At 50.7% G+C, this 25,936-nt stretch overlaps 2 protein-coding genes and 1 long non-coding RNA gene across 6 annotated transcripts in view; 1 reads left to right on the plus strand and 2 right to left on the minus strand.

Annotated features, from left to right (window-relative positions):
* Positions 1-3,846, plus strand: part of LOC309664022 (L-gulonolactone oxidase) — a 33,355-nt gene extending 29,509 nt beyond the window's left edge. For 3 of the 4 annotated variants that reach the window (XM_082468934.1, XM_082468932.1, XM_082468933.1), the window contains 2 exons: positions 735-825; positions 1,477-3,846. In XM_082468934.1, coding sequence (XP_082325060.1) covers positions 735-825; positions 1,477-1,605 — 220 coding nt within the window. In that variant the 3' untranslated portion in view covers positions 1,606-3,846. Of the gene's footprint in view, positions 1-734; positions 1,345-1,476 lie in introns of those variants that run through there. The other variant, XM_082468931.1, reaches the window with a different exon arrangement.
* LOC309664109 overlaps positions 1-25,936 on the minus strand; it is a 69,620-nt gene that overhangs the window by 17,894 nt on the left and 25,790 nt on the right. The gene's annotated exons all lie outside the window — the stretch shown is intronic.
* On the minus strand, positions 10,382-25,159 carry CLU (clusterin). The gene is made up of 9 exons (XM_082468980.1): positions 25,034-25,159; positions 21,436-21,552; positions 19,969-20,117; positions 17,709-17,879; positions 15,837-16,248; positions 14,683-14,787; positions 11,768-11,997; positions 10,880-11,049; positions 10,382-10,628 (listed from the first exon to the last, which is right to left on the minus strand). The coding sequence occupies exons 2-9, from the start codon at positions 21,512-21,514 to the stop codon at positions 10,619-10,621; spliced, it is 1,326 nt and encodes a 441-aa protein (XP_082325106.1). The 5' UTR covers positions 21,515-21,552; positions 25,034-25,159; the 3' UTR covers positions 10,382-10,618.

Here is a 25,936-nt window from a genome sequence, read left to right on the forward strand (position 1 = left end):
AAGGCGCTGTCCTGGCGGGAGTCCCCGAAGCCAGAAAAGAGTTTCTGAAACACGTACTAAATGAGAGGCGGCTTATTTCATGTAGGGACAGACTTGCAGCCAGGCTCATCCACACCTGTCTGTCTGTCTGTCTATCTTATCCCTACCTGTGCATGCAAATTCAGAAGTGAGAAAGTTGCCGTGGGGCTGCATCATAACATTTGAATTTTTTAAAGCTCTGACTTCGATTTTTTCTATCAGTAAATCTGACTTCCCTGGACTGACCAGCTAGGTTATATGGCCATGCTTTCCATACATCAATGAGGGGATTCTGATATAAATATTTATTTTTAAGATTTGTGTGTATATATATATATATCCTTAAAGTAATCTTTACATTAAAATTTTTTTAATTTACATTTTTTAATATTTAGATTTAAAATTGAAATCTTCAAGCTGCATGAGTATATAAATATGCATACATATATATGTGTGTATGTGTGTATATATATATATACATGCACACACACAAATCTTTAAAATTATTTAAACTCATGACAGCTTTCAGTGGCCAGTTAAAAAATATGCAAGAGGATGTAAACCTTTCCCAAATCCTTCTGAGCAGAAGCCCTCAAGGCGCTGGGTCACTGCTGTCCGTGTCCTGAGGGCAGAGCCCAGTGCCAGGTGCCTGATAACAGTGGGTGGGACCATGCAAAGCAGGGACAGGGCCTCACCTCCTTCTGCCCCCTCGCCAGGCCCTACGGCAAGGACGTGCCGCGGCTGGACTACTGGCTGGCCTACGAGACCATCATGAAGAAGGTGGGGGGCAGGCCCCACTGGGCCAAGGTAGGATGCTTCATGCGGGGGTGTCAGCTGGGCAGCTGCTGTGAGCCGGGGCTTCCACCAGAGGGCGCCTCTCTTCCCGGTTGCCCTGCCCGCCCAAGGCTCAGATGTGGGGAAACTTGGGCTAAGCAAGTGACAGGAAGGAGGGCCTCCACGACCCTAACCAGACCCATCTTCCCTCTGCATTCATGTTCCAACAGCCCAGTGACTGTAATTCTCTCAGAGTTTTCAGAAAACTTCCTCACCTTTCATTTTATTTAATTCTCATAGAAACCGTAGGAGCAGGATAAGGCAGTGGGTCCATTTAACAGACAGGAAACTAGGGGTCTGTCAGAGGTGACGGGACTTACTTACCAATTAGCAGTTGAATTGGGGCCAGAGCCCTCTCCACTGACACACTGCCGGGTGGCACAGGGAACGGGAAGTTTAATGCTGCATTTGAACACCTTCCTTCTTTACTTTCCAAGAAACTCCGCCCTCCTCTTTGGGTCTCTACACTCTAGGTGCGTGCGAATGAATGCACGCGTGTACGTGCTGGTGTGTGCCTGGGGATAGCGTCACACACGCAAGCATCCAGAGTGGGTGCCTGTTTGCAGCCCCCCTGAAATGCCGCTTCCAGGGAACGAGGCCTGTCGTATCTGGTTGCTTCCTCAGGCCCACAACTGCACCCGGAAGGACTTTGAGAAAATGTATCCTGCCTTTCCGAAGTTCTGTGCCATCCGAGAAAAGCTGGACCCCTCGGGGATGTTCCTGAATGCGTATCTGGAGAAAGTGTTCTACTGAAGCACAAACAGAAAACAAGTCGAGCCCACCCCATCCCGTCCCCCAGGCCCACTTCCCATGAGGTTGAAGGCTCCGTGTCCCTCCGGCCTGGTGGGGAACAGACCTCTTCCCCCAGGCCCTCTGCCACGGTGCCCGCAGCTGCCCTGACCCAGTGAGGAGCCTGGATCTGGGCAGCTCCCCCTTCCCTCATCCTCACAGGAACCCCGTGTAAGGAAGAGCACCAAATCCCCCTTTACCTCTCCAGCCGCATCCTCTTAGCCCAAGCCTGCAATCACCATATCCTGTTTCCCAGAAGACAGAGAAGCCCCCAAACGTTCTGTGTCTAAGAGGTCAGGATTCAGCGTTTCGCAGGTTCCACCCGCTGGTTGGGTGTCCGGAGCTCCAGGGACCCCCGCCCACCCTCGCAGGGAGGGGTCCCCCTGGCATGTGTTCGGGCACAGAGGTCGTGTGTGCTGTGCTCTGCTTTGTTTCACTCTCGAGGGTCTTTCAGATGCTCAGGTGCGTGCCCCCTGCCCTGGGACTGCCCTCTTCCAGAGGGTCCACCTGTCTGTCTGACCTCCCATAGCCCGATCTGCAGTGTGTCTATTCCAGCGGATGTTTGGGGAGTGGGACTCTCCTTGCCTCCTTTTTAATAAAGGCCAAGAGTTCATTCACTCTCTGCTCCCTCCTCTTCATCTCCAAGGTAATCCTTCGGGAGCAGGAAGCTCCCTGATTCCCCGGCTGCCCTCCAGAGGTAACGGGTCTTGGACTTGCCTGGAAAATGCTCTGCCTATTCCTTTTGCAAACTTAGTTTCAAGCTGCCTCTGACCTACCACACTTTGTGGCTATTCTTTCACCAAGCTTTTGTTGAACATCTACAAGGTGCCAAGTGCTTTGGGGGAATTAAAAGGACCTGAAGGGGCTTCCCTGGTGGCGCAGTGGTTAAGAATCCGCCTGCCAATGCAGGGGACACAGGTTCGAGCCCTGGTTCAGGAAGATCCCACATGCCTCAGAGCAGCTGAGCCCATGAGCCACAACTACTGAGCCCGAGTGCCACAATTACTGAAGCCCGCGCGCCTAGAGCCCCTGCTCACGACAAGAGAAGCCACCGCAGTGAGAAGCCCACGCACCGCAACAAAGAGTAGCCCCCGCTCACTGCAACAAAAAGAAAGCCCACGCACAGCAACAAGGACCCGATGCAGCCAAAAATTAAATAAATAAATTTATTTTTTAAAAAAAGAACCTTAAGACAGGTTCCTGGCATCCAGAAATGTATATTTTAATCATATGTTTCATAAGAGGTTAATACGCAGACTATATAAGAACTCCTCAACAACACAAAAACAAACAACTGATCAAAAGTGGACAAAGGCCTTGAATACACATTTCTCCAAAGAAGATATACAAATGATCAGTAAGCACGTGAAAAGATGCGCCACATCACTAATCACCAGGGAAATGAAAATGAAATCACCATGAGATATCGCTTTACACCCATTAGGATCACTATTATCAAAACAATAATAACAACAGAAAATAACAAGTGTTGTCGAGGACATGGAGAAATTGGAATCCTTGTGCGTTGCTGGTGGAAATGTAATGAAATGGTGCAGCTGCCATGGAAAATGGTATGGAAGTTCCTCAGAAAACTAAACATAGAATTACCACATGATCCAGCAATTCCACTTCTGGGCATATACCCAGACGAACTGAAAGCAGGGACGCAAAACAGATATTTGCACACCCATGTTCATAGCAGCATTATTCACAGTTGCCAAAATGCAGAAGCAACCCAAATGTCTACTTTTGGATGACTGCATAAATAAATTGTGCAATATACATACAAGGGACTATTGCTCAGCCTTAAGAAGGAAGGAAACTTTGATATATGCTACAATCAATGAGCCTTGAGAATATTCTGCTATGTGAAATAAGACAGTCACAAAAAGACAAGTGCTGTACAATTCCAATTACATGAGGTACCTACAGTAGTCAGATTCGCAGAGACAGAAGGTAGAACAGTGGGTGCCAGGGGCTGGGAGGAAGGGAGAATAGGGGATCGTGTTTAACTGGTACAGGGTTTCAGTTGGGGAAGATGAAAAATTCTGGGGACGGATGGTAGTGATGGTTTCACAATAAAGTGAATGTACTTAATGCCACTGAACTGTACACTGAAAAATGGTTCAAATGGTACATTTTATGTTATATATATTTTTACCCCAATAAAAGTAAAGAAATTTATATTCAAATTCAGGGAAACAAGACTAATGTGCGTAGGACGTTAAATAGCAATACCAGGGAGTATGTAATGAAGTGTCAGAGAAATGGTACAGCCACAGAGACCTGGCCGGTCCACTTGGACTCAACTTCCCCAGAGAAGCTGGCTCAAGACCTAAGTCCACGGCCTCGAGGGCAAGAACTACCCCTTCAGCAGGACAAGCTGTGTAATTCACAGGGCCCAGCCCAAAATGATTAAGAATTTCACGAGGGCAACTATACTTCAACTAAAAAAAAAAAAAAAAAATTTCAAGAGGGTGACAGCAGAGCATTAAAACAAGCATGGGGTCCTTCTGAGCTCTGCACAGGCCAAGCACCCAGGAAACCAGCCCCGCTCACCGCCACCAGGTGTGGACAGTAGTTATGTGTCAACTTACTGGGCTACAGTCTGAACTGCTTCATCAAACACCGACTTAGATGTCGTTCTGAAAGAGGTATTTTGTGGAGGCACTTAACATCTACTATGAGTTGACTATAACAAAAGGAAATTACCCTCAAAAATGTACGTGGGCCTCATGCAATCAATTGAAAGGCCTTACAAACAAAAACTTGAGGTTTCTGGGAGAATAAGTTCTGTCTCAAGAGCTCCTGGCTGAGTTTCCAGCCTGTGGGGCTGCCCTACAGATCTCAGGCTTGAGCCAACTCCTTGAAATCAGTCTGACATAAACATATACATTCGTTCTGTTTCTCTGGAGGACCCTGACTGATACATAAGGAAAGAGATGGATTGGTGAAGTTAATACAAAGACAAGCATGGCAGGCTAAATCCTGAGGCTTGGGAAATGGCGGAGTCCGAGTCACTCCCATGTTCTACAGATGAGGAAACAGAGGCTCAGAGAGGTGAGGATGCTTGTCCAATGTCACACAGCAAGTTAGGAAAGACAGTGCCAGTAAACCAAAGTACATCTTGAAGCCCTGTATTTTCAATAGCTGGAATTTAATTTTTAAAATCTATGAATTTTGCATTCTATTGTATCATGTAATTGTGTTTTAAACTTTTGAGTAATGTTCTATTTTCCAACTCTTTAAATGACATTTCCGCTCAAGGCAGGAGTGCCATGTTTGTTGTGTGCTTTTATGGCACCTCACATCTACTCCAGGGGGAGAAGTACAGACATTAAGGAACACACAGTGCAATGGCTTAAGTCCCAAACCCTGAGGTTCCGTAAAACTTCAATTCCTGGAATGCTGAGGCAAAAGAATGTTCTGGAAATAGACTTTCTAATTACCAGAGAACCCGGGTCCCCTTTCTGGATCAGGCTTTTGATGAATATAATTTACTCTTCCTTTGATTTGAGATCTTTTGATGCCTGAAGGTCATCCTTCCCCCCAGAAAATTCTCCTTGCAGAGTTCTTTTGATACCAACTGTGTACTGAAGCCTTAAATTGGGCTCCTGAAGGCATTGCTAATCCAGATCCCCTTTTCTCTCCTCCCTCGCCTCCTCCTGGCCACTGCTGGTCCAGGTTCCCACTGACTGGCTTCTCGTCTCTCCCAGCACTGCCCTCAGGTCCAAGCCTCAGGTAGCGTGAGCCCCAGGGGCACACACTGTCCTCATCTCAGGGGACTCGAAAACTCGTGGGTGCTGAGGCTCAGAGCCTGAACTTCTAACAGCGAACAGTGATTGCCGGCGTCAGCTAAGGAATCGGCTGGAAGGATGAGGAAGGGGGTCCCCCTGGGACAGTGTGAAACTAAATCAGAGCACAGCATCAGAGCTGCTGGGCCATGAGCGGCTCTCAAAGTTGAATTTGGGGTGAGTGGTCACCGGCCAGAAGGAACCGTATAAATCTCATCAAGCAGAGTGAGTGAACTCTGGGCAGCTCTTGCCCTCAGGGCGGCCGCCTGGCCCCAGCACCCCACAAATTCACAGCTGAGAACGGGAGGGCTCCGGGTGAGCTCTGAGGGTCCCAGAAGGATGCACCACCGCTCAGAAAGCCTCCCCAAATGCAAAGAGGTGGGACATTTAAAAGCCAAGCCAGACGCCCCCTCACTTCAATTGTAGGTGTCTCTGCATGGGGATAACCCCAAATCTGCAGAGTCAACTTGGCCACCTGCAGGGGCTGGGCCCAGAGGACAGATACGGGAAGGTGGGTGGGTCCCCTGACTGGAGGGAGAGAGGGCAGCGAAGCCCAGCCATCAGCGGAGCCGGAGCGCAACTCTGGTCCTTCTCTCAAGGTCCGCATCCGCTGTCAGCCCCGGAACAGGGATTCATGCCGCCCCCTGGTGGCAGCTGTCGGGATCCTTCGAGGTGCGGGCGCAGGAGGAGCAAAGCCTCCCCCTCTGACCTAAAGGCATGAGGCTGGCTAGTCCCAAACTCTAAAGCGACCAGGAAAGCCTCAGAGAAGGGAGCAAACCCCGAGGGACGCCCTGGAGGAGGGGCAGTGCCGAGAGGGACGAGATCTCTCCACAAAGGTAGGTTTCACAGTTAGAAGGGGTGTCTCTGTGTCCGCTACTAGGAAGATCTTACCTGTAGGTTTCCAGTCAATAAAATGAGGCCAAAGCAGGAGTTATTCCAAGGACGGGGCAGTGGGAGCTGGATAAATAGCTACGAAAAATAGTTCCGTGAGGAACCCGTGAACTAAGGGGGAAAAAATACAAGGCAGTGTCTGAGTGAAGCTGCACTAAATACCCAAGCCTGGCTTATCTTAGTTTCCATCCTGAGTTCCTTTCCCCATGTGGCAGGGTCAAGAGCGGCCCAGACATTTCCAGAAAGTTCCCCAAAAGAGTTATCAAAATTTTGGTTTAATTTTTGACATCCACAAATGGATGTTTTTACACACACAGAGTGAGAGAATGTTACACTAGGGTCCAGATAATTGCTATTTTAAAAAATGATACCTTGGGACTTCCCTGGCTGTGGGTCCAGGGGTTAAGACTCTGAGATGCCACTGCAGGGGGCACGGGTTCCATCCTTGGTCAGGGAACTAAGATACCCCCATGCCACAGGGCACGGCCAAAAAAAAAATTTTTTTTTAATTAAAAAAAAAAAAAGGATGATACCTTGTGCACTCTGGGCAGGTGGGCTGGGGAGGGGTCGCAGGCTCGAATCTGGGGAACGAACACCTTCCTTCGGTGCTGTGAGTGCATCTCTGTGATTTTACACCTGTGCACGAGGCCCTTCCCAAAGAGGGCGAAAGCCTCTTTATGGATGTGAGGCTGGAGTAAGTGGCCCACCCGTCACCCACACCGCCGTGATGTGCCTGTGTGGCGGTCAGCCTGAGTCAGGTGCTTGTTTTTATTGAATTGGGCACCAAACGGTCTGGATATCAAGGGGAGGTTGTAGGAGAACGTCTGGTCCCAGCTGAAGGTCGCTATCTTTACTCCTTTGGTGCTGGAGGCAACAAACACATGAGGGCAAGTAAAGTGCTGACCTGTCTCCATTCCCTCTCCTAGCCTGAGTGAGCCCCCTTCCCCAACCTGGGAGTGGACTTGACCTGGCCGAAGGCAACTGTTGACCGTTAGTGAGCGAGGCCTCAGAGTGGTGGGCGCAGGGCAGGAGGCGCTGGACCAACGGCCGTCACCCCGCCCCACCCTGCGCAGTGTCAACCTCCGGGAGGATTCTGACCAAGGGGTGGAGATATCCCAGAGGCAAACAGAGAGTTCATTATTAACCGCGTAAATTTGTTCCACTTGGCCTGGCATTCACTTGCTATCATATTGACTGATTTGGTAATCATCAGTTCTATTAATAAATTCTGCAGACCCGAGTCCCTCTCGAGCTGTCTTTAGAGACATTTCATACTTCCTGGGTTTGCCAAGCTATCCTGTCACAGCGAGAAAACCCTGGGCAAATGCTGGGTCTAGAGAGGTTACTAAGGTGGGAACCTGGGCAGCGAGGGCCCCATGGACCCCAGAATCAGACCTGGGTTTGATCCCAATTCTGCATGACTGCAAATAAATAGTCCTTATTATGTCTACACCCGCACTCCCAACTACCTCTCCCCGATCCACTTCCTGTCTGAACCTCAGGCTCAACTGTGGATGCGACTCCGGGAATCTGTTTATGGTGGAGTTTTGATTCCTTTGGCGGCACAAACATGAAACAATTTGATTCACTCTGACCACTGTTCCCATCACTTAACAGCTCACGCAGATTGGGTTTTTTCTTCCTGAAAAGATCACAGTTACTAAAACGATCCAAAGTTTACTATGGAACGTCACCCTCCCATCCAAAGCAAAACTCTCCCCCTCCCCCATCAGAGGAGGACGGGTGGAGGCGGTGAGGGGCACACAGGCTGCCCTCCTCCGGGTCTGGGCAGAGTGGGGAGGGGGCGTGGTCCCACGCTGGGCCCCCTCGTCCCCCTCGCTCCTGGTCAAGCTCCTCTGAGGCGAGGCAGGGTCTTGCTTGGCCTGTTGACCCGGGCTGCTACTACCCAGTGGTCTCCTCTCCTCCTAGACAAGTGGGCCGTGTCCTTGGGCCAGCCTTGAACTTGGTGCTTGTGTCCTCCTTAGGCCCCTGCCAGCAGTCTAAGCCTCCAGCGTCCTGGGGGTGGGACAAAGTTTCTGTTCCGTGGTGAGCATTTTCCTCCAATCCCGTCACTGTGACTCTGTGACCTTGTAACTCCAGGGGAGGTGATGCCTAAAGGAGCCTAATTGGAGGCCTTTGGGGGAAGGGAAGCCTGAACCAAGTGGCCCCTGTCAAGCCCACCCTCACCACTAGGTGGCGAGCTCTGCTCCGCGCACTCTGGCGGGGCTTCCGGGCTCCCACGGCTCCCCTATTCCCCACTCCTTCACGATGCAGGGCTGCAACCCGGGGTCCCCGCCTATAGCCTCTGTGGACCACAGGGAACTGGGGTGAGGTGTTCTCCCCTCTAGGCCCTCCCGTCACAGGGCACTTCTCTAATGAAGGCTACTCCTGGAAGCCTTTGTGCTGTGCAGCGGAGAAATAACCCCTGCCCTGAGGGTAATTGTGAGGACCCGATGGGATTACACAAAGCAATTGGCCCAGGGCTTAGAGCACTGTGCTTGGCCCAGGGCTGCTGGTTACAGTTGCCCAAGCTGCACACGGCACAACTCTGGGGTCGTTGCACCTCATCAGAGATGAGATCTAATTACAATTTTCTGGCAGAAGGTTGTCAAGTGTCAACACAGAGGCTGACAGTGGATTCGTGCCACCCCCCTTGCCAGGCAGAGGACAAGCCCGCTCTTCTCAGAGCATCAAGCCCTGATCCCATTCTGCTGCAAGGATCCTAGAAGCCAGAAACCAACATCTCATTTCCTGCCTCGGACTTTCTAGGGCCTCAGGCTGGAACTTCTGTTAGGGATGGAGGGACGTCCACGGACCCTCAAACCAGGCCACTGTGCAAAGAAGGAAGAGGGTGGGGAAAAGGGGTCCCAGTGAAACTGAGTCAGCTTTAGCCTCTGAATTTTAAGGGGCAGGTCTAGGAGAGTTTAAAGGAGGTTGCATAAAAAGAAGCAACAGCTTGGTGTAGTGACTGCCAACATCCAGCAACATAATGGAAAACAGAAAATAATTTTCGAAACATAAGCTGTGACAATTATGTAATATATAGTTTACAATTATGGTCATTTTAGCAAATGCCGTCTGAACCATAACCCTAACTAAGGTTATGGTATATCTTTAAGTGAGTCACCCTAACTTTACTCTGAATTTTCTTGATAGCGATACTAAAGTACTAGCTTCTGTGGACATATACTAAGCCATAGCGTTTGTTGCTTGTGTGGCAGGGTTGTTGATAACTTAGAAAGGAGAAACAAGGAATGGTAAACTAAGAATATTTTAAGCTTTTAATTTACATGTGGACTTTGCTACAAACCTGGGATGCATCCAGATGGCTTTTATTTCCATTTGAAGTGTATTTGATGAACAGAATTCTGTAGAGAAGATTCATAAATGGAAAGCCTTCTTAATGTGAAGTACCGCGGTTAGTCACTGCCACCTGCTGGCAACGTAGGGTCCTGCAGGCCAGCTATGTTTCAGAGTGGGGGGTGAATAGTCATCACGAGAAACCCAGGCAGAGGAGAAATTCCTGGGGTTGAGGGAAAGATATAAAGGTTGTATAGACAGACAGTGGCCAATCAATGCCACAGTCAAGAAGGTGCCAAAGGGATTCTAGGCTCTTACAACTAAAAGAAAATTACCTCGTTTTGTTTTTGGGGGGACTACTTTTTCCATAAGGAAAATATCAATTATGTATGGAAATAACTGGTATGCCTTATTTTTACCCCTTCTGCACCCTAATTTTCAATGTATTCCTTCAGGGTATCACCCCCCCCCCATCAGAATATGTATCTGCTTTATAATGGAATGGAAAAGATTCATTTTTCAGAAACGTATTTTAGCTGGCTATAGGGAACATCTCTCTTCCTAAAAGAAAGAAATCTTTGAACTGGGTCAACTTCACTGTCCCACTCCTTTTATTCTCAACTATATGAGAATATACCATCTTAGCCATTGCTTTTTCTCTTCTCCTTTTTTCTTCCACACCCAAATGAAGGTGTGTGGGAGATTAAAAAAAACAAAACAAAACAAAAATAGCATAAAGAGGACACAGCAGAGCATTCAGATTACAAGGCGGTTTATTGAGTTAGTGGCATGCAGGGAAGTTCTTCCCGTGATCAGCAAATGCAGGCATTACAGTGCAAATCCAGAGGGAGAAGCTGGGTGCGGTCAGGAGGGCCTCGAGCCCAGGGCCTGGTCAGCTGGTGACGTGCAGAGCTCTCTAGAGGGGACTGTGCCTCATCGCGGGGACAGCTGGACGCAGACACCCCCGCACTTGGAAGAGCAACGTTCACATCTCATTCCTCCCTGAAAAAGAAGGCACGGAGGGGAAGGTGAGGCCTGATATTCACCGAGAGGCAGCAACCAACACTCCAATTCTTATCAACGCAGAGAAAACATCCTCCAAAGGAAGGAGAAAATTCCCAGTAACTTTGTGGCTTCCTGCCTGCGCTGTGGCTGCAGGAGCAGCGATTCCCAGGCCAGGTCCTCTGCCCTTTTCTCAGTCCCCAGGGACCTGATGGGCCCAGAGGGACCGCAAGTGAGGCCCGCACACTCACCGGCTCTTCTGGCGGTATTGTTGCAGCGCTTTCTCTGCCACAGTCTCCATAAACTTAGGACTGGAGACTTCTTGTGGGACCGTCACAGTGAAGGGGTAGGAATCAAAGAGCTTCACAACCACCTTAGTGAGGCCAGAGGGAACGCTGGGGTCGGAACTGTGGGAATTCACCTAAAAGGAGAAAAGTCACGAGAGAGTGGAAACAACGGTCAACACAGACTCATCTGGCACCTGAAGCCAGGCTTAATTCAGATCAGTTGACCCCTTTGCTTTTTACTGACCTCGACATCTATACAACTTGGTGAACAGAAATGCCCTAATTCAGAGACCCTCATTTGTGGGTGTAAATGTCATTCACGAAGGACCAACCCGGGGGAGCCCCACCAAGTAAAACATGTTTCCTTTGAGCAGCCACTGGCCACGCGGTGGTAGAAGAGGAATCAGAGGAAGAAAAAGAAAAGGTTCCCAGCGCTAGAGGAAAGCTTCTTATCACTGGAGGAGAACGATGGGCCGATTCGTGAGCCATCCTAGGTGGGACAGGGCAGCAAGGCAGCTCCCCGGAAAGAGCACTAGCGCTGCAGCCGGGCAGACAGGTTCAAACAAACACCCAGGAGATCACCCTGCAGATAGGAGACCCTGGGTAAGCTGTTGAACCTCTCAGTTTCCTCATCTGTAAAATGGGTTCATGACATTCCACGTCACTGAGTGATGAGGTTTCCATGCACCACTGGACCTGAGGTTTTTGTTTCCTACCATATGACAAATGCTCAGTGAAAAGCAGACATGCCCTCTTGAGCATCTTCACCCCGTTTCAGCCCTGGGGCAGGATCACAGGAGCTCCAGACAACACCTTGAGCCCAGCTTCAGTGTGTGGCCAGGACAGACTCACCGTGGAGACGTGGAGATAGTGCTGGCTGTCGCTGTGCGTGAGGTTGGCCAGCTGGGACACCCAGGTGAACTGCTCGTTCAGCTGCTTCAGCAGGGAGGACGTGTTCAGCATCTTCTGCTGGTAGGACTGGAGCAGCTGGTCGTACAGTTTGCTGAACTTCTCCGCCAGCTGCAGGGACGTGTTCAGCTGCTGGCGCAGCTGCATCTGAGAGGAGTCGTTGGCTGAACAGTCTGCCCGGAGATTAAAAAAAAAAAAAAAGACAAACGACAGAAACGTGAAGGGAGAGCTAAAAAGGGATGAAAACAAATGGCAACCAGTTCACGCAGCCAGGACCTAAGGCAGAGCTACTCCAAGCTCCAGTCTGCCCAGCGTTCGCTAGCAGCCCAAGACAAAACAGACGGCTCGCCCCGAATGTAGATCGGCACGCGCGTCCTTCATTGAGAAAGTCTTGCTCTGGGAGACAACGTCAGCTGAACTAAAGTGTCTCAGGGACATCACTGATTTCTCTTTGGGTGTAAGACCCTGTCTCCTTGGGGACCAGCAATGAGGGGCACTGCCCACACCTCAAGAAGCACGGACCTCAGGGCTGCATGTGCTCAGACCTCCCTGCCCTCCTCCCTCCATTAGTCATTTCAGGAAACGGTGATGTTACTTGCAGCTGCCGTTTGCGTGGTACCTGCTATGTACCAGGCACCACCAAGTGCTCGGGATAGCCGTGATCTCTCATAGTCACATGTATTCTGACGTTAAGTCTTATCAAGAATGAAACTGAGGACCAGAGCGGTAAATCATTTGCCTAAAGTCATAGGATGAACGATTGGCGAGGGCAGGATGTTGAACCCTGGGCTTTCACTCCTAAACTTGGGCTCTTCCTACTCTGAGTCTGTGGCTCTGGAAGATTCTCCAAGCTTGCCTATATCTATAGAGTTGGAAATTCTGGCCCCAAGAGCCTGGGTAGCAGAAGAGCCGGTCAGGACCCCCGGGCCACAGAGCACAGTAGCCTGGGGCTGGGCAACCGGGCTTGCCCACCTGCCCACCATGGCTGGTCGCCAAGCTCACCAGAGAGCAGGGAAGTTCATTGCTTTTGGTCACCAGGTGCCCACTGCAGGTTGTCAGGTGGATAAGAGCTGGAAACTACCCACTCTCTCTCTCTAAAAACTACTGTTTTTCTCTCCCTTGATTTTTGAAAAATATCCTCCAAAGAGCTCATCAAACCCAAGCAAGTCAGGGGGAAGGAGGAGTTCTTTGCACACTTCACCATGGTGGCTGTAATCATTTCTAAAATAAAATAAAACGTCAGGTGGGGCAAGACATAGCATTATTAACAATAAACTGGGTTGAAAAAGATATATAATGATGAAACTTAACTCTTCTTACCAGGGAATCATTGAAAATAAGGACAGTCATTGAGAGCTGGGTAGCAGTCTAGAGCAGTGGCTCTCACCTGGGGCGGTGCTGTCCCCAGGGATATTTGACAAGGTCTGAAAACCTTTTTGGTGTCACAACTGGGGTGAGGGTGGGAGGCTGCTGGCATCCAGTGAGTAGATGCCGCTAAACATCCCAAAGTGCACAGGACAGCCCGCCACAAAGAAGGATCTGGTCCAAAATGCCAGTAGTACCGAAGTTGCGAAATTCCAGTCTGGAGGTCCCGGGCAGCACATGCTCAAATGGCTGCAAGCACCTTAGATAAGAGGTCATAAGTCCTCCTCGATGTAGAAAAGAAAACCACCGTTTCAGGAAGCTGTGATCAGTGAACGTTAAGGTCAGCGCCAGGGGCGCCAATCTGAGCTTGGGGATCTGTAGGTCTCTTTTTCTGGCCCTAACGTGACTTTCTCACGGTGTGATTTACACTCTTCTAATCATGGTATTTTATGGGATAAACCCAGGAGCTTGTGTACTCACCTCTCGCTTCTTCATAGATCAGCCTCTTACAGCACTTGTATTTCTTTTGCAGTAGCTTCTAAAATCACAGCAATGAGACTAGGAATATTTAACTAGACTCTGAAGGCCTGCCCGGGCAAACCCAAAAAGTATTAAGTAAGAGCAAAGCCGCAAGATCGATCCGCCTGGTACAAGGGAAACGATTAACTTTTTCTGAGCATAGACTGTTGTGGGCCAGGAATTGTTTCGCCGCTTTTATAGCTGTTACTTCCAAGTAAGAATAATTTAGTCTGCCTGATAAAACCGAAGGAAACAGTGGAAGGGAGGTATTTCCTCTGCCTCAGGGACCAACCTATCAAAGGTAAAGTTACTGGGAAGCTAGGGTACCACTAGGAGAGACCCACGTGTTCAGGGTAGAGAACACAGCAGCACTGGTTGGGAACACATCACAAGCGCCCCCAGGGCGTCATGTAATCTTGGGCAGGTCACCAAACCTTCTCTGACTGAGTTTCCTCCTCTGTGAGACAGGGATGGTAAGTGTAGCCACCCGGTTATTCCAGGGAAAAGAGTAAATGTTTGTAAAGTGTTTACAAGAGTGTTTAGTAACAAACACATGGGAAGAGTTTGTTTAACAGAATCCACACTGCCTAAACTCTCATTGTCTGCAGCAAAACATGAGGACGTCTACTAGGTTTGGCCCTTGGGAACAGACCAACTGGGGGAAGTCAAAGGATGACAGCTCTTTAGAAAAGCACAGCAGCTCCTCCCACCGTCGGCCTGTTGACCGTGAGCTGGATGATGTGGTAAGCACCTTGTATTCTGTCTCCCGACTTCAGGGACAGCCCCTCATCTTAACCCACGACCCCAAATGGGGACCCAAGCAGAGCCGGGCAAAGGACTCCCCCACCCAGATTCACAGCTGGAAGGCAGCAGACCTGGCATTTGAACTCCCGTCCGTCTGAGCCCATAAAGGCAGCCCCAGTGAGGTGCTGGAGACCCGAGGACACAGGAGACCACGGGGCCCCCCGACTCACCCATGGACAAGATCTCCTGGCACTTTTCACACTGGTCCTTCATCTTCAGGCATCCCGTGGAGTTGTGGCGGATTTCCTTGCACACGGTGCGGTCACTGATGTTTTCTGGAGACACATGAGGGAAAGTCATACAGAGCTACACAGAGATGGACCACCCCGATCTCCCAGAGCCCTTCCACACTACTGTCTGGCCCTTTGACATGGTTCTGCGGGCAGAGCAGGTTGGACTCTGGTTGTTTGCCTGCAGACACAGGCTCGGATCGGGGCTCCCTGCAGCGGGACCAGGAGGTGGTTCGGCCCCCTCCCCCACCATCCCCACCTGCTGACACGTCTCCTGCCTGCTTGTACTTCTCTTTGGCATCATAACCCGTTCTGCTCTGCATTCTGTCTGGCTCATTTCTCTCCCCGGGCCAGACAGCAAGCGCCTTGAAGGCAGGAATAGGATCCACCTTAGAACCTCCTTATAACACAGGGAGCCCCCCATTATGGATACGCAGTAAACTCCTTGTTCAGTTCAGTACCCTCCTGTGTTTCCAATCCGTTTCAAGCCACACCCCAGTGCCGGTCAAACTGTAGCGTTTAGGAGATGGGGTTGGCCAACGAGTGTCTGTTGGTTCAATGAAGGAAATCACTTCTGAAAGTTTTGGCTTCTCGTGTCCATGCTAGAGTTCCTTCATTCAAAATATATTCATTGTGTGCCCATTCTCTACCAGCCCCTAAGGTTACAGCCACAAACAGCTTTCTTAACTGTACCGTGAGCTGATTATGTAATTTGTCGCCAGTATATGCGTGGCGTCCACATAAAGCCATCTGAGTTCCCAGGACAAAGGGGTCTAAGTTCTCTAGAGGAAATAGTCAATGTCATGCCCTCCAGTTGCTGGAAGGAGCTTGGTACACTCGAAAGAACACAGATTCCAAATCCTGCAGGGCTAGATTTGACCGGCTCCCACTTTGCCAGCTGTGAACCCTCGCACATGCTCCTTTACCATCCTGCCATAGTTTTCTCCCCGTCAGACCGGGATGAGAGCACCCGCCCCAGGCTTCTGGGGCCGGAATTCAGATGAGATGACACGTGCCAAGCCCCGGCCACCCTTCTGAGCATCTAACGGGTTAACATCTCGATGAACTGTGAGTTCCCATCCCATCCTCCTAACCTCCTGGGAATTCCGCCATCGGGAAGTGGTAGGGAATTCTATGCATGTGGGCATCCATGGCCTGCTGGGCCTGCTGGATCATGTCAAAGAAGGGCTGAAACATGTCATGGAAGTTCAGGGGCTCCAACACGGGGAAAGGCATGACATTCCGGGCGAAGCGGGACTTGGGATTGAAGAAGAGCGATCCCCTTGGGAACGAGCTGAAGGGCGAGTAGTACTGAGTGTCCTGGAACTTCCGGGGAAAGAACCGGTCCTGGAAGAGCTCGTCCATGATGTTGGCTGCACGGTTGAAGCTGTCCTCCATGACGTCCATCACGTGGCCCTGCTGCCGGTCGTTCTCCAGTAGGGAGTCGATGCGGTCACCGTTGATCCACAGGTAGAAGGGGGAGCTCTGGTTCAGGAACTCCTCGAGCTGCGACAGGAGACAGGGGACAGTCAGGGGTGCTTCCCCCTTGTCAAGACGGGCCAGGCCCGGCCCCTCCTGGCTGCACCTGGGGCAACTCAGAGTCACAGCAGGCGGCAGAAGGCCAGGCTGGGACTGGCTCCCCATCTCTGAACTGTGCAGGCCAATGCCCTTCCATTCTACCGACCCCGAGGGGAAGAGTTTAGGAAGACCTGCGAGGCCGAGAGAGTCACAAGGCCCAAGCCCGCTCAGCCAAGGGCCAACTGATGGGACTCCTGGAAAGGGCAAAATTCATGAGCCCTAGCTGAGCAAGGCCCACAGGGGAGGGAGGATCAATAATAGCGTACTAAAATTTCTTAATTCCTTCTGTTTAAGTGGACGCAGGGCTCTGCCACACTGTGGAGCCATTTGTTATGTTAGGCAGCTAATAATTGCTGAATGAGAGTCTTCAAAGATGGCAAATACCTGGCACAGGTGCTTTTCATGACTCTACATTACTGCACTCATAGCAGACATTACCAATTGATCACAGCGCTCTGGGCCCAAATGCAGCCAGAACTAATCAATTGCATCTGGCATATGAAATGAAGCTGTGATATTGTGATTTATAATAAGAAATATATATTTGGTCTGGTCCTTGACAAAGAGGTCCTAAAGCCCTTGGAATTTCCTGTGATAAGAGCAATAAAGGTGTCTTTTGTTATGTTAGTGAGGTGACTTTTCGGAAAGCATCTAGGGATGGGGGCTGGTCGCCAGGGGAGCCAACCCTATATTAGAGGGTTGGAACTTCCAGCCCCACCCCCTGATTTCCAAGGAGGGGATAGGGGCTGGACCTTGAATCAATGACCAATGGTCAATGATTTAATCAGTCGTACCTATGTAATGATGCCTCCATTAAACCCAAAAGGATGGGCTTGGGGAGCTTCTGGGTTGATGAACACATGTGCCAATGAGATGCAGGAGACTGTTGAACTCGAAGAGGGCGTGGAAGTTCCCCACCCTTTCCCCATCCCTCCCCCTGGGCATCTCTTCCATCTGGCTGTTTCTGAGTTATACCCTTTTATAACACACCAATAATCTAGTATGTAAAATGTTTCTCCGAGTTCTATGAGCTCCTCTAGCAAATTAATTGAACCCAAGGAGGCAGTCATGGGAACCTCTAATCTACCTCCAGTCAGTCAGAAACACAGGTGACCACCTGGACTTGTGATCGGCAGCTGAAGTTGGGGGTGGGGACGGGGAGGCGTCCTGTGGGACTGAGCCCTGAGCCTGTGGGGTCGGACGCTGTCTCTGGGTAGACAGGGTCAGAGCTGAGTTCAACTGCAGGACACCCAGCAGGTGCGGGAGAAATGCTTGATGGGGAAATCCCCACACTTGGAATTGGGTGCAGAATCAAAGAAGCATATTCAGTTCTCCTCACTGCCCACCCAGAGCCCAGGCTGTGCTGAAGAAGCGGGGCCCCTCGTCACCTGTTGGCCAACCAGTCCGGAGCCGCTTCTGCAGACGCGCGCGTAGAACTTCATGCAGGTCTGTTTCAGGCAAGGCTTACACTCCTCCCAGAGGGCCGTCATGGTCTCATTGCACACCCCCTGGGACGCCTTCAGCTTTGTTTCAGAATCCTTGGTGTCATTCAGGGCATCCTACAGGAGGACCCAGGCTGGGTTAGCCACAGAAACCACGGCTTCCCCTTCCCCAAGCAGGCACCGTGGTGCTGGCCCCCCGGCCCAACCTGGCCACATGGGGTGCTTATTTCCACCCCTGCTCTGGCTCACGTGTTCCCGCATCTGCCCACCTGGAATTCCCTCCCCATCTGGCTCTACACGTCCTCTCGTCTTCAAGATCCAACTGCTCCTTAATCCTTTCCAGCCATTAGAGCCCCTCTGGACAGCTCCTTTCTCTGACGATGCACTTACAGTCTTTACCCCAGGACTTCCCTCTCACTAATACCCCAGAAGACTCCAGAAGTCTCAACTTCTGGAATTTAAATGTCATCTTTCAAAGCTTCCCTGAATCTTATTTCTCTGTTGCAACCATGGTCCCCGGCATGCCAGAGGAATAGGTAAGCTTCCGAAATTAAAGCCACCGCTACTACCAAAACTCTCCAAGACGACCATGACATTTGATCCAGTAATTCTACAAGAACCTATCCCAAGGAATTCCTGCAATAAAGGAAAAATCCATATGCTTGAAGATATCTGTTACAATATTCATGTGTGGCAAAAAAAATACTGGAATCAACCCCAATGCTCAAAACTAGGGGACAAGTTAAGGACACTGTGGTACTTACAAAAGGTAGATAGGACAGCATTACAAGGGATGTTTGTAATAAGTTTTAAATATTATAATAAGCATTTTTCACGTTAAAAATTCATGAGTTTGAGTATAGCCACTGTCCAAAAAGTATAGAGGAGAAAATGTAGTAAGAAATAGATCTAATGTTAAGTGAATCATCCTTAGGTAAAAGGGTTATGGAAAAACTTCTGCTTTTCTATATTAAAATCTTGATAAATGAGTGTATTACTCTTCAAAGAATTAAGTAGACCATCCATACCCCAAAGCAAAGCTACACTATGAATATCTGAAAATGTGAGATCTTCTCCTGCTCTGTGTCCCCTGTCTCCTCATCTGAGATGGGGAAGGCCACCACGCCTCCAACTGGGCCAATTCACAGGCGTCAACTCTGCTGTCCAATTCCATTCCTTTCTTTCCGGTTCATATATTCCTCAACTAAGAAGTCATGGAGTCTTTTTCCGAACTTGATATACTTTATCATAGAACCTGGATTGTCAAATATCAAACTCCAATGAGAAGTGCAAAACTTCAAGAACAAGACTTGCCACTTCTACATGGGCTCTAGGTTTCTCATAGTGTGACAAGAACTAATACTGATGCCAAGAAAGGCACTAAGTTTCAAAGAAAGTTAGAGCTGCACCCAGGCCAACATTTCCTTAAGTGGTTTCCATGGAATTGTGCTACAAGCTATCAGGAAAAAAATAAATGGATTCCATGGTCAATTCGATTTGGAAAACACTTGGATTAAATGAAGTTACACGTGCTTCCTTTACCGCACAACTTCTCTGAGTCTTTATAATGCTTTTACTCTACGCATTAGGGATCATGAAGGTGGCAGGGGGCCCCATCTCAGCATCTCTGTCATTAGGGGTAGGGTGGCAATGGGCATAGGCTTTGAGGAGACCCTGAAGGACACTGTTGACTTTTTAAATAAGCTGTTTATTGAATTATAGTGTTTTACTTTTGTATGTTCACCATTGGACCTAAGTGTCTCTTTACGAAGTAGTCCAGAACTCTGTAGAGACTTGGGCAATACAGCGTGTGCCTGCTGTACCCCCAAAGGTATTGCCCCTACTAGATAAGCTTCCTGAAGGTAGGGTGCCATCCCTCTCCTAACCTGTGACAGTGACAGACCCTACCCAAAGCCTGCCTTGGAGCTTGCACATAGTCTGGGTTTAGAGAAATCTACTGAAGTGAATCTGGGTGGCAGGCCCTGGGCCAGGCTTGTAACAAAACCAGATCCAAGATCTCACTGCTTGAAGCTTTCAAAAGCAAATAAACCATCCCTATTTGTTAACCACAGCCCCAGTATCAGCTGACACAACCGGAGAAGGCCTGCGGGTCACCATAGTAACCTGGCAGGGCACTCGGAAGAGCAATGCCCCCCCTCCCTCCAGCACAGTGGATCGAGGCTTGGGTCACCGGGCTCTTCCTTACCTCTTTCTTCTTCTTGGCCTCCTCTAAGGAGCCAAGCAATGACTTGCGCTCTTCGTTGGTTTGTTCTATTAGGGTCTTTATCTGTTTCACCTCCTTGAGAGCATTTTTAATTTCTTTATTAATGTACTTACTCCCCTCGGTGGACATTTCTGCAAGAAAAGAGCAGGGAGGTAGATGAGGCCAGAGGAAGGGATGGTGCTGGGGATATAACCCTGGAACCAGCTGGAACCATCTGGAACGGTCAGAAAGGCCAGTGGGCCTAGGGGCTGCCATGGCTGGGATCCCCCTGGCAGGCAGCCTTCGGGCCCCAGCTTTGCCCTGACACAGGTTCCATCCCAGGGCTCGCTGTAGACCCAGGGCCAGAGAATCGATTACACCCAGCTGCTCAGAAATGCAAACCATCGGGGAGCGGACACGCCCCAGAGGAGGGACAACCCAGTCCGCCCCTGGAGCTCTGGAGAAGCAGCCTACCCAGCTGCAGAAGAAATTTTTCAAGGAAAAACAAAAAATCCTGGAAGCGTATCAAAATATAAAATAGTGTTATTGTGGATACAACTCTTTCTGCAATGCAGTTTAAGCAAACATCGGAACTTCGCTGTTCCGATGCACAGTGTCAGGTGACAGGGCCACGGAGGTGACTTAATAGCACCATCCTTCAAGGAGACTGGGATCAGACACCACACCGTGTGACAAATGCAATGAGACAATGTCACCAAAGTACCGAAAGTAACAGCCAATGCTTCTCTGGTTCTTATCTTGGGCCAAATGCTGAGCTGGACACTTCACGTGCATTTTATTTAATACTCTTGACACCATCTTCACCCCTCTGCACAATCGAGGATAAAGAATCGCAGTGAGATCAAGATACTTACCCAGGGTTATACAGCTGGGGAGGGCGGAGCCAGATTCCCACCCAGCTCTGGGCTCAACGCTTGGGTTTTTAACTATTACCCCATAGAGTCAGTCAGCTCATAGGACAAGAGTGGGGCAGAGGGAAGACAGGTTTCAGGAAAGGCCTGGCAGAAGAGGGGAACCACCAACTGGGCTCTGAAGGATGACAAGCCCTCGTAGTGAATGATATTCCGCCTTTCCTGAATCCGGAGCATTGGTTTTCTAGGTGGAAAGGTGGTGGATACAGGTAGTAAGGGCTATGGAAACTCAAGGGGAAATCCACAGAGGCTCCAATGGTCCAGGCTTCATGAAGCTTCGTGGAAGAGGTGTGGACACCAGACCGAGCAGACGGGAAGCGGAACAGCCAAACGAGCTGCAGCAGCCAGAAAGGACTTGGGGTCTACCTGGAACTGCCTGGAAGCCCACCTGACCACAAAGAGCCTAGGCCGGCGAGAGAGGGCTCAGAGAGGGGCCCGGGCAGAGCAAACCCGATCCGATGCACAGGACAAAGATGGTCTTAACCCTTGGGGCCCTGACAGAGGGAAGCATGCCAGGAGGGCACTCCTGGTCACTTACCCTGGAGCTCTTTGTCCGAGACTGCCCTGCCATTCTCCCAGCTCAGCAGCAGGCCCACCAGCAGCAGTAGAGTCTTCATCTCGCCTCCTTCTCCAATTCTGGAATCCTAGCACGCCTCTGTTTGCAGAGAACAGGGGACTGTCATGGCAACAGCTAGACAGCCTGCTGGTTACGGGCCCAGCCTGCTGCCTGTGTGGCTTCCCAGGAACCCTGCCGAGGCCTTGCCCTCCACTCTCCCCTCAGCTGGCATCACCGACTTTTTATCCCAAGGAAGTGACAAGAAAGTATCAGACTTGCCACTGGGCCCCTTCAAAAGAAAGTGGAGGAAGCGGCTACGGGGAGGAACCACAGGACAGCAGCCTAATATAGAAGAAACGAGAACTCCAGAGTCAGAGCCACTGGGCTCTGGTCCAAGCCGCCCTCCTCCTCCTCCTCATCCTCCTCCTCGCCCCCCATAATAGCTGACTATGCCTAAAAAAGGCACATGTGCTTTCTGCATCCAGAAAGGGCATCTATCTGATGATACCTGCTCACATCAAACAAACCCTGAAAACACCTCTCTTGGGTCACTCATCTGGCCTCTGCCGTCCCCCTAAAGTGGGGACTGCAGCCCAGAGCACAGACAGCCCCCTGCTGTCTGCATCACCCATCCTGCCCACAGCAGGCATCACCAATCAATCACAGCACTGTCCCCACCAAGGCTGGACACCTCCTGAAATTGCTTTTCAAGGGTCTGAGGCAGTGACAGCCTCTGGGTTGCTACAGGGAAGTAAATCCATTTGTCATCCCTAGCGTGGAAGAGAGTAGAGCAAGGCGGGGAGGACAGTTGTCTTCAGGGAATAGAGAGGGAGGGGCAAAGCCAAAGGATTAACGGCGGAGGGGGGGCAGGGCAAGGAACCTCCCCAGGAAAAGTCCCCGTGGGAGGACGTACCACTCTGCTCTGCCAGGTCCCTTTCACGCAGCCAGTCCCTCTAAGCCCACAGCAGGGTGTCTGCCAAGGTCCTCCCGCCACCACTCGGCTAGCTGCCCTGAGCCCTGGACCAGCTGGTCTTACACAATGGACCCTTTCCCAGAAGCTGAAGTTGTTGCAAAACAGAAACCCTTCCCCCCGCACTGCCCCCCAATGCTCATCCAAACTCACCCGTTTTCCCTAAGAGAATGGGAAGGGGGTCTCCCCTTCCTGAAATGATGTACATCCAGAAGCTGCCCTCCGCTCAGCAGGCCCATCTGGACCCTTGGGAGAATATTAATAAGGCAAGTCTCTCCTGAGACATAATTAGTAAGGCAGCCAGGCTGTGATTCCCCAGCAGCGTGGGAGAAGAAAGCGGGTCACCGCCTTCCCCAGAGATGGTGAGTGGGCAGCTGAGCCAGGGTGCTATTTCAGGTCTGTGAGGCTCTGCCCTAGCTGCTCACTGAAGCCTGAAACGCCTCAAACAGGGACAGAAACTTTGTCATGCCAGAGAGAGAAAGCCGGCGAGAAGCACCCTTCCAGCAGAGGCCCCCGATAGCAAAGACTTCTGAGAAATCCAGACATGAGCCTCTGAAATAGGTTGGGACCAGAAGACGGGGCATTGGGTCCTGACAAAAAGAGAGACAGGGCAGCCAAAGGCAAGAGCTCTGGATGAGAAGTCTGGAAACCCAGCTGTCAGTACGGGATCTCCCACCAAGAGCCTGGGGGCCATGGGAGCCATCGAGTTCCGAGCTGGGAGAGAGACCTGTCTCCTGCCCAATCCCTCCACCTCAGAGGGGAGGCCGAACCCAGAGACAGGATGGGGCTCCCCAAGGCCTGCAGCAAGCTCGTGACAACCCCAGGATGAGAACTCAGCCCTCCCAAACCCCAGTTCAGTGTTCTTTCCTTGACACCAAGTCACTTAAATCTCTGAGCCTCAGTTTCCTCACCTGTAAAATGGACCTAATAGAGACCTTAGAGATGGAAATGTGTTCTGTAAACACAAGGGTCTTATGTAATCATAGGAAATTCCGACTCCTTCAAAATTGACGTAGGATCAATCATGGGCATTGGCAGTATCTATCGGGGAAGTGGGAGGAGGTGGCGTGTTGGGAGAGGGACAGAGGAACTGAAGCAGGTACACAAAGGTCACCTGTGGTCCCTCCCCGACTGTGGGCTTTGCCTTAGTGATGTGATCAGCTCCTACGAATTACCCGGGAGTCTTATTATAATGCTGATTCTGATTCAGAGACTGCTTTTCTAATAAGCTTGCAGGTAATATTGACACTAGTCCAAGGACAGTACGAGAACAGCGGCTGCGCGGCCACACTGCCCTCCCTTCGCACTGACTCACCTCCCCACCCATCTCCTGGCCAGGGCGCCTGGTTGCCAACTGCTCTGATTGAACAAGCCACTCCAAGGCCCTCCTTTCCCCAGAGGAAGCCGTGGGGAGGACATGGTCACGCAGCTAGTAAGCTGCAGGGTTTAAAGCCCAAAGCCCAAGCTCCTCCCCTACTGCCTCCCCAAATGCAGAAAACTCAACCAAAAAGAAAAATGAGAAAATAATTCACCTGTAATTCACACCATCCAGAGGCAAACATTAGCACCGTGGTATATTTCCTCTTTTCTATGCATTTGCATACAATCGGATCCTTTACACCCACTATCTTCAAATACTCTCTAAAAGCACACTTTTGTACCCGTATAATATGGTCCTTTTTCTGATGTACTTTATTTTGCCATCCCACAAGCCGGGCATTTAAATTGTCTGTAATTTCCAACTATTATTATCGTGAACACTCTCGCGCTTATCCTTTTATAGTATCTGTGCTTACTCTTAAATTCTGAACTTCACTCTTAAAAAAATAATAATAATCAGTTTCTTTTTTTCATTAGGTCCAGAAATTCTGGAAGGTCAAGGCTTGGGTTCTAATCCCAATTCTGATACCTATTTGCTGTCTATCTTTGGAGATGGTCCTAAACCTCTCCAGGTTTCAGATTATCATCTATAAAATGAGACAGTTGAATCAGATGTCTGAAGTCTGATGGAGGTTGTGTGATGTTTCTCTGATGTACCCTGGTGCATTAGGAAGCAGAAAGAGTAGGATTTCAGTGGTTGCAACATATACTTAAATCAAAACATCACTTATAAACACACAATCCAGAGAACTAGAGAATTCGGGAGCAAACAAGATGACTCATGCGCGCAAGCTGACAGCCACCCCTGGAGATCAGTACCTTTCCAAGCAAGATGCCGCGGGAAGGCTGCAAGTGCAGGCCAGCTCTGCCACTCACTAGCCTGGCCTCGGGCAACAGCCTCAGTCCTCCAAGTGTCCATTTCCACATCTTTACAAAAGGAGGATCCTTACACCTATCCCGTTTACTCCACAGAATTGTGGTTGGAGCTGATGAACAAAGGGCCTCCTGAGTCCCTTGCCTGTCTGCCGGCAATTCCGTCCCGGCTCGGCTGTCTGGTGATGGGGCTCCGACCACCTCCCTTCTCTGGATCCGCGACTCCATCTAAAGCGCCCCTCTGACAGCCCTGTGACTCCCAGTGGTCGTCCTCTCCTCGCCTGGGTGCCGCCCCCCGCCCGCTCATCAGTCCCGGCCAGGCTCTGCGCAGGGGCAGGAAAGGTGGGGATATCTCACCGGTCAGCGGTGCCCGCGCGCTCCTCCTGGCGACGCCGCGTGCACAGCACGGTGAGGCGCTCGTATTTATAGCGCTCTGCTGCGTACACACCCACTTTGGGGCTGGCTGCAAACCTGCATGACTCACGCCCCAAGAATGCGGTAGAAAGCACCGGGAGCTTTCTGGAAGCCGGTGCGGGAGGGGGTTCGGAGGTGCGGGCGGGTGGATGTCCGGTGCAGCACCCGGCAGGGGGCGCGGGGGCGCGTATCAGCACCGCGAAAGGCTCCGGCGGAGACAGACCCTGGGGTGCGGGCGCGCACCGCTGCCGGCTCCCCGTCCCCGGGGGCTCAGAGCTGGCGCACGGCGCCCCCAGGAGGGCAGAGCCTGAATTAACGTGCACAGCTGGCGCCCAGCTCCGCAGAGATGGAGGGATGCTCTGCGCCCCTGGCTGGTGCCTCGTCCCCAATAGAACGTCACTGTTCCGCTGCCCAATTGAACGTTAACCTTTCGCATTCAACACGCGCCACTCCTCTGGCTCCATTGAAGTAGAACAGCGTCAGAAATAACGTGGGTGTGATGGAGAGGGATGTCGTGCTAAAACACAGGAAGTACAAAATGCCGGCTTCCCGAACCACCACCTGACCTGGTGGTCCCTTGGCAGACCTGCTGGCCGGGAGGAAACAGAAATGTGTTTTTAGGGATGAACAGAGCATCCATATGGGTAACTAGAAGGCCTCCCAGGCTCCTTGACTCCTAGACGTTAAGCAAGTATTTTCCCCATCCACTTGGGACCCAGCCAAGCAGGGCGGGCTTCATGAGCACAGGACCCTGCCGCCCCACACTTGGTTTGAGGAGCTACTGCCCAAGTCTTGAAATTCTTAAGAGTTTTTGAACAAGGGGCCCTGCGTTTTCATTGTGCACGG

This window comes from Balaenoptera physalus (genome assembly GCF_965194825.1).
Source record: "Balaenoptera physalus genome assembly, chromosome: 7".
NCBI classification, from domain to species: Eukaryota; Metazoa; Chordata; class Mammalia; order Artiodactyla; family Balaenopteridae; genus Balaenoptera; species Balaenoptera physalus.

Excerpts from the sequence above, each read along its gene's own strand:
- CLU (XM_082468980.1), bottom strand. The coding sequence starts at position 21,514 with ATGAAGACTCTACTGCTGCTGGTGGGCCTGCTGCTGAGCTGGGAGAAT. Across the intron at positions 17,880-19,968 it reads AGGCCAAGAAGAAGAAAGAG|GATGCCCTGAATGACACCAA; the intron begins GTAAGGAAGAGC and ends GTCCTCCTGTAG. Across the intron at positions 14,788-15,836 it reads GATGGCGGAATTCCCAGGAG|AAAACATCAGTGACCGCACC; the intron begins GTTAGGAGGATG and ends ATGTGTCTCCAG.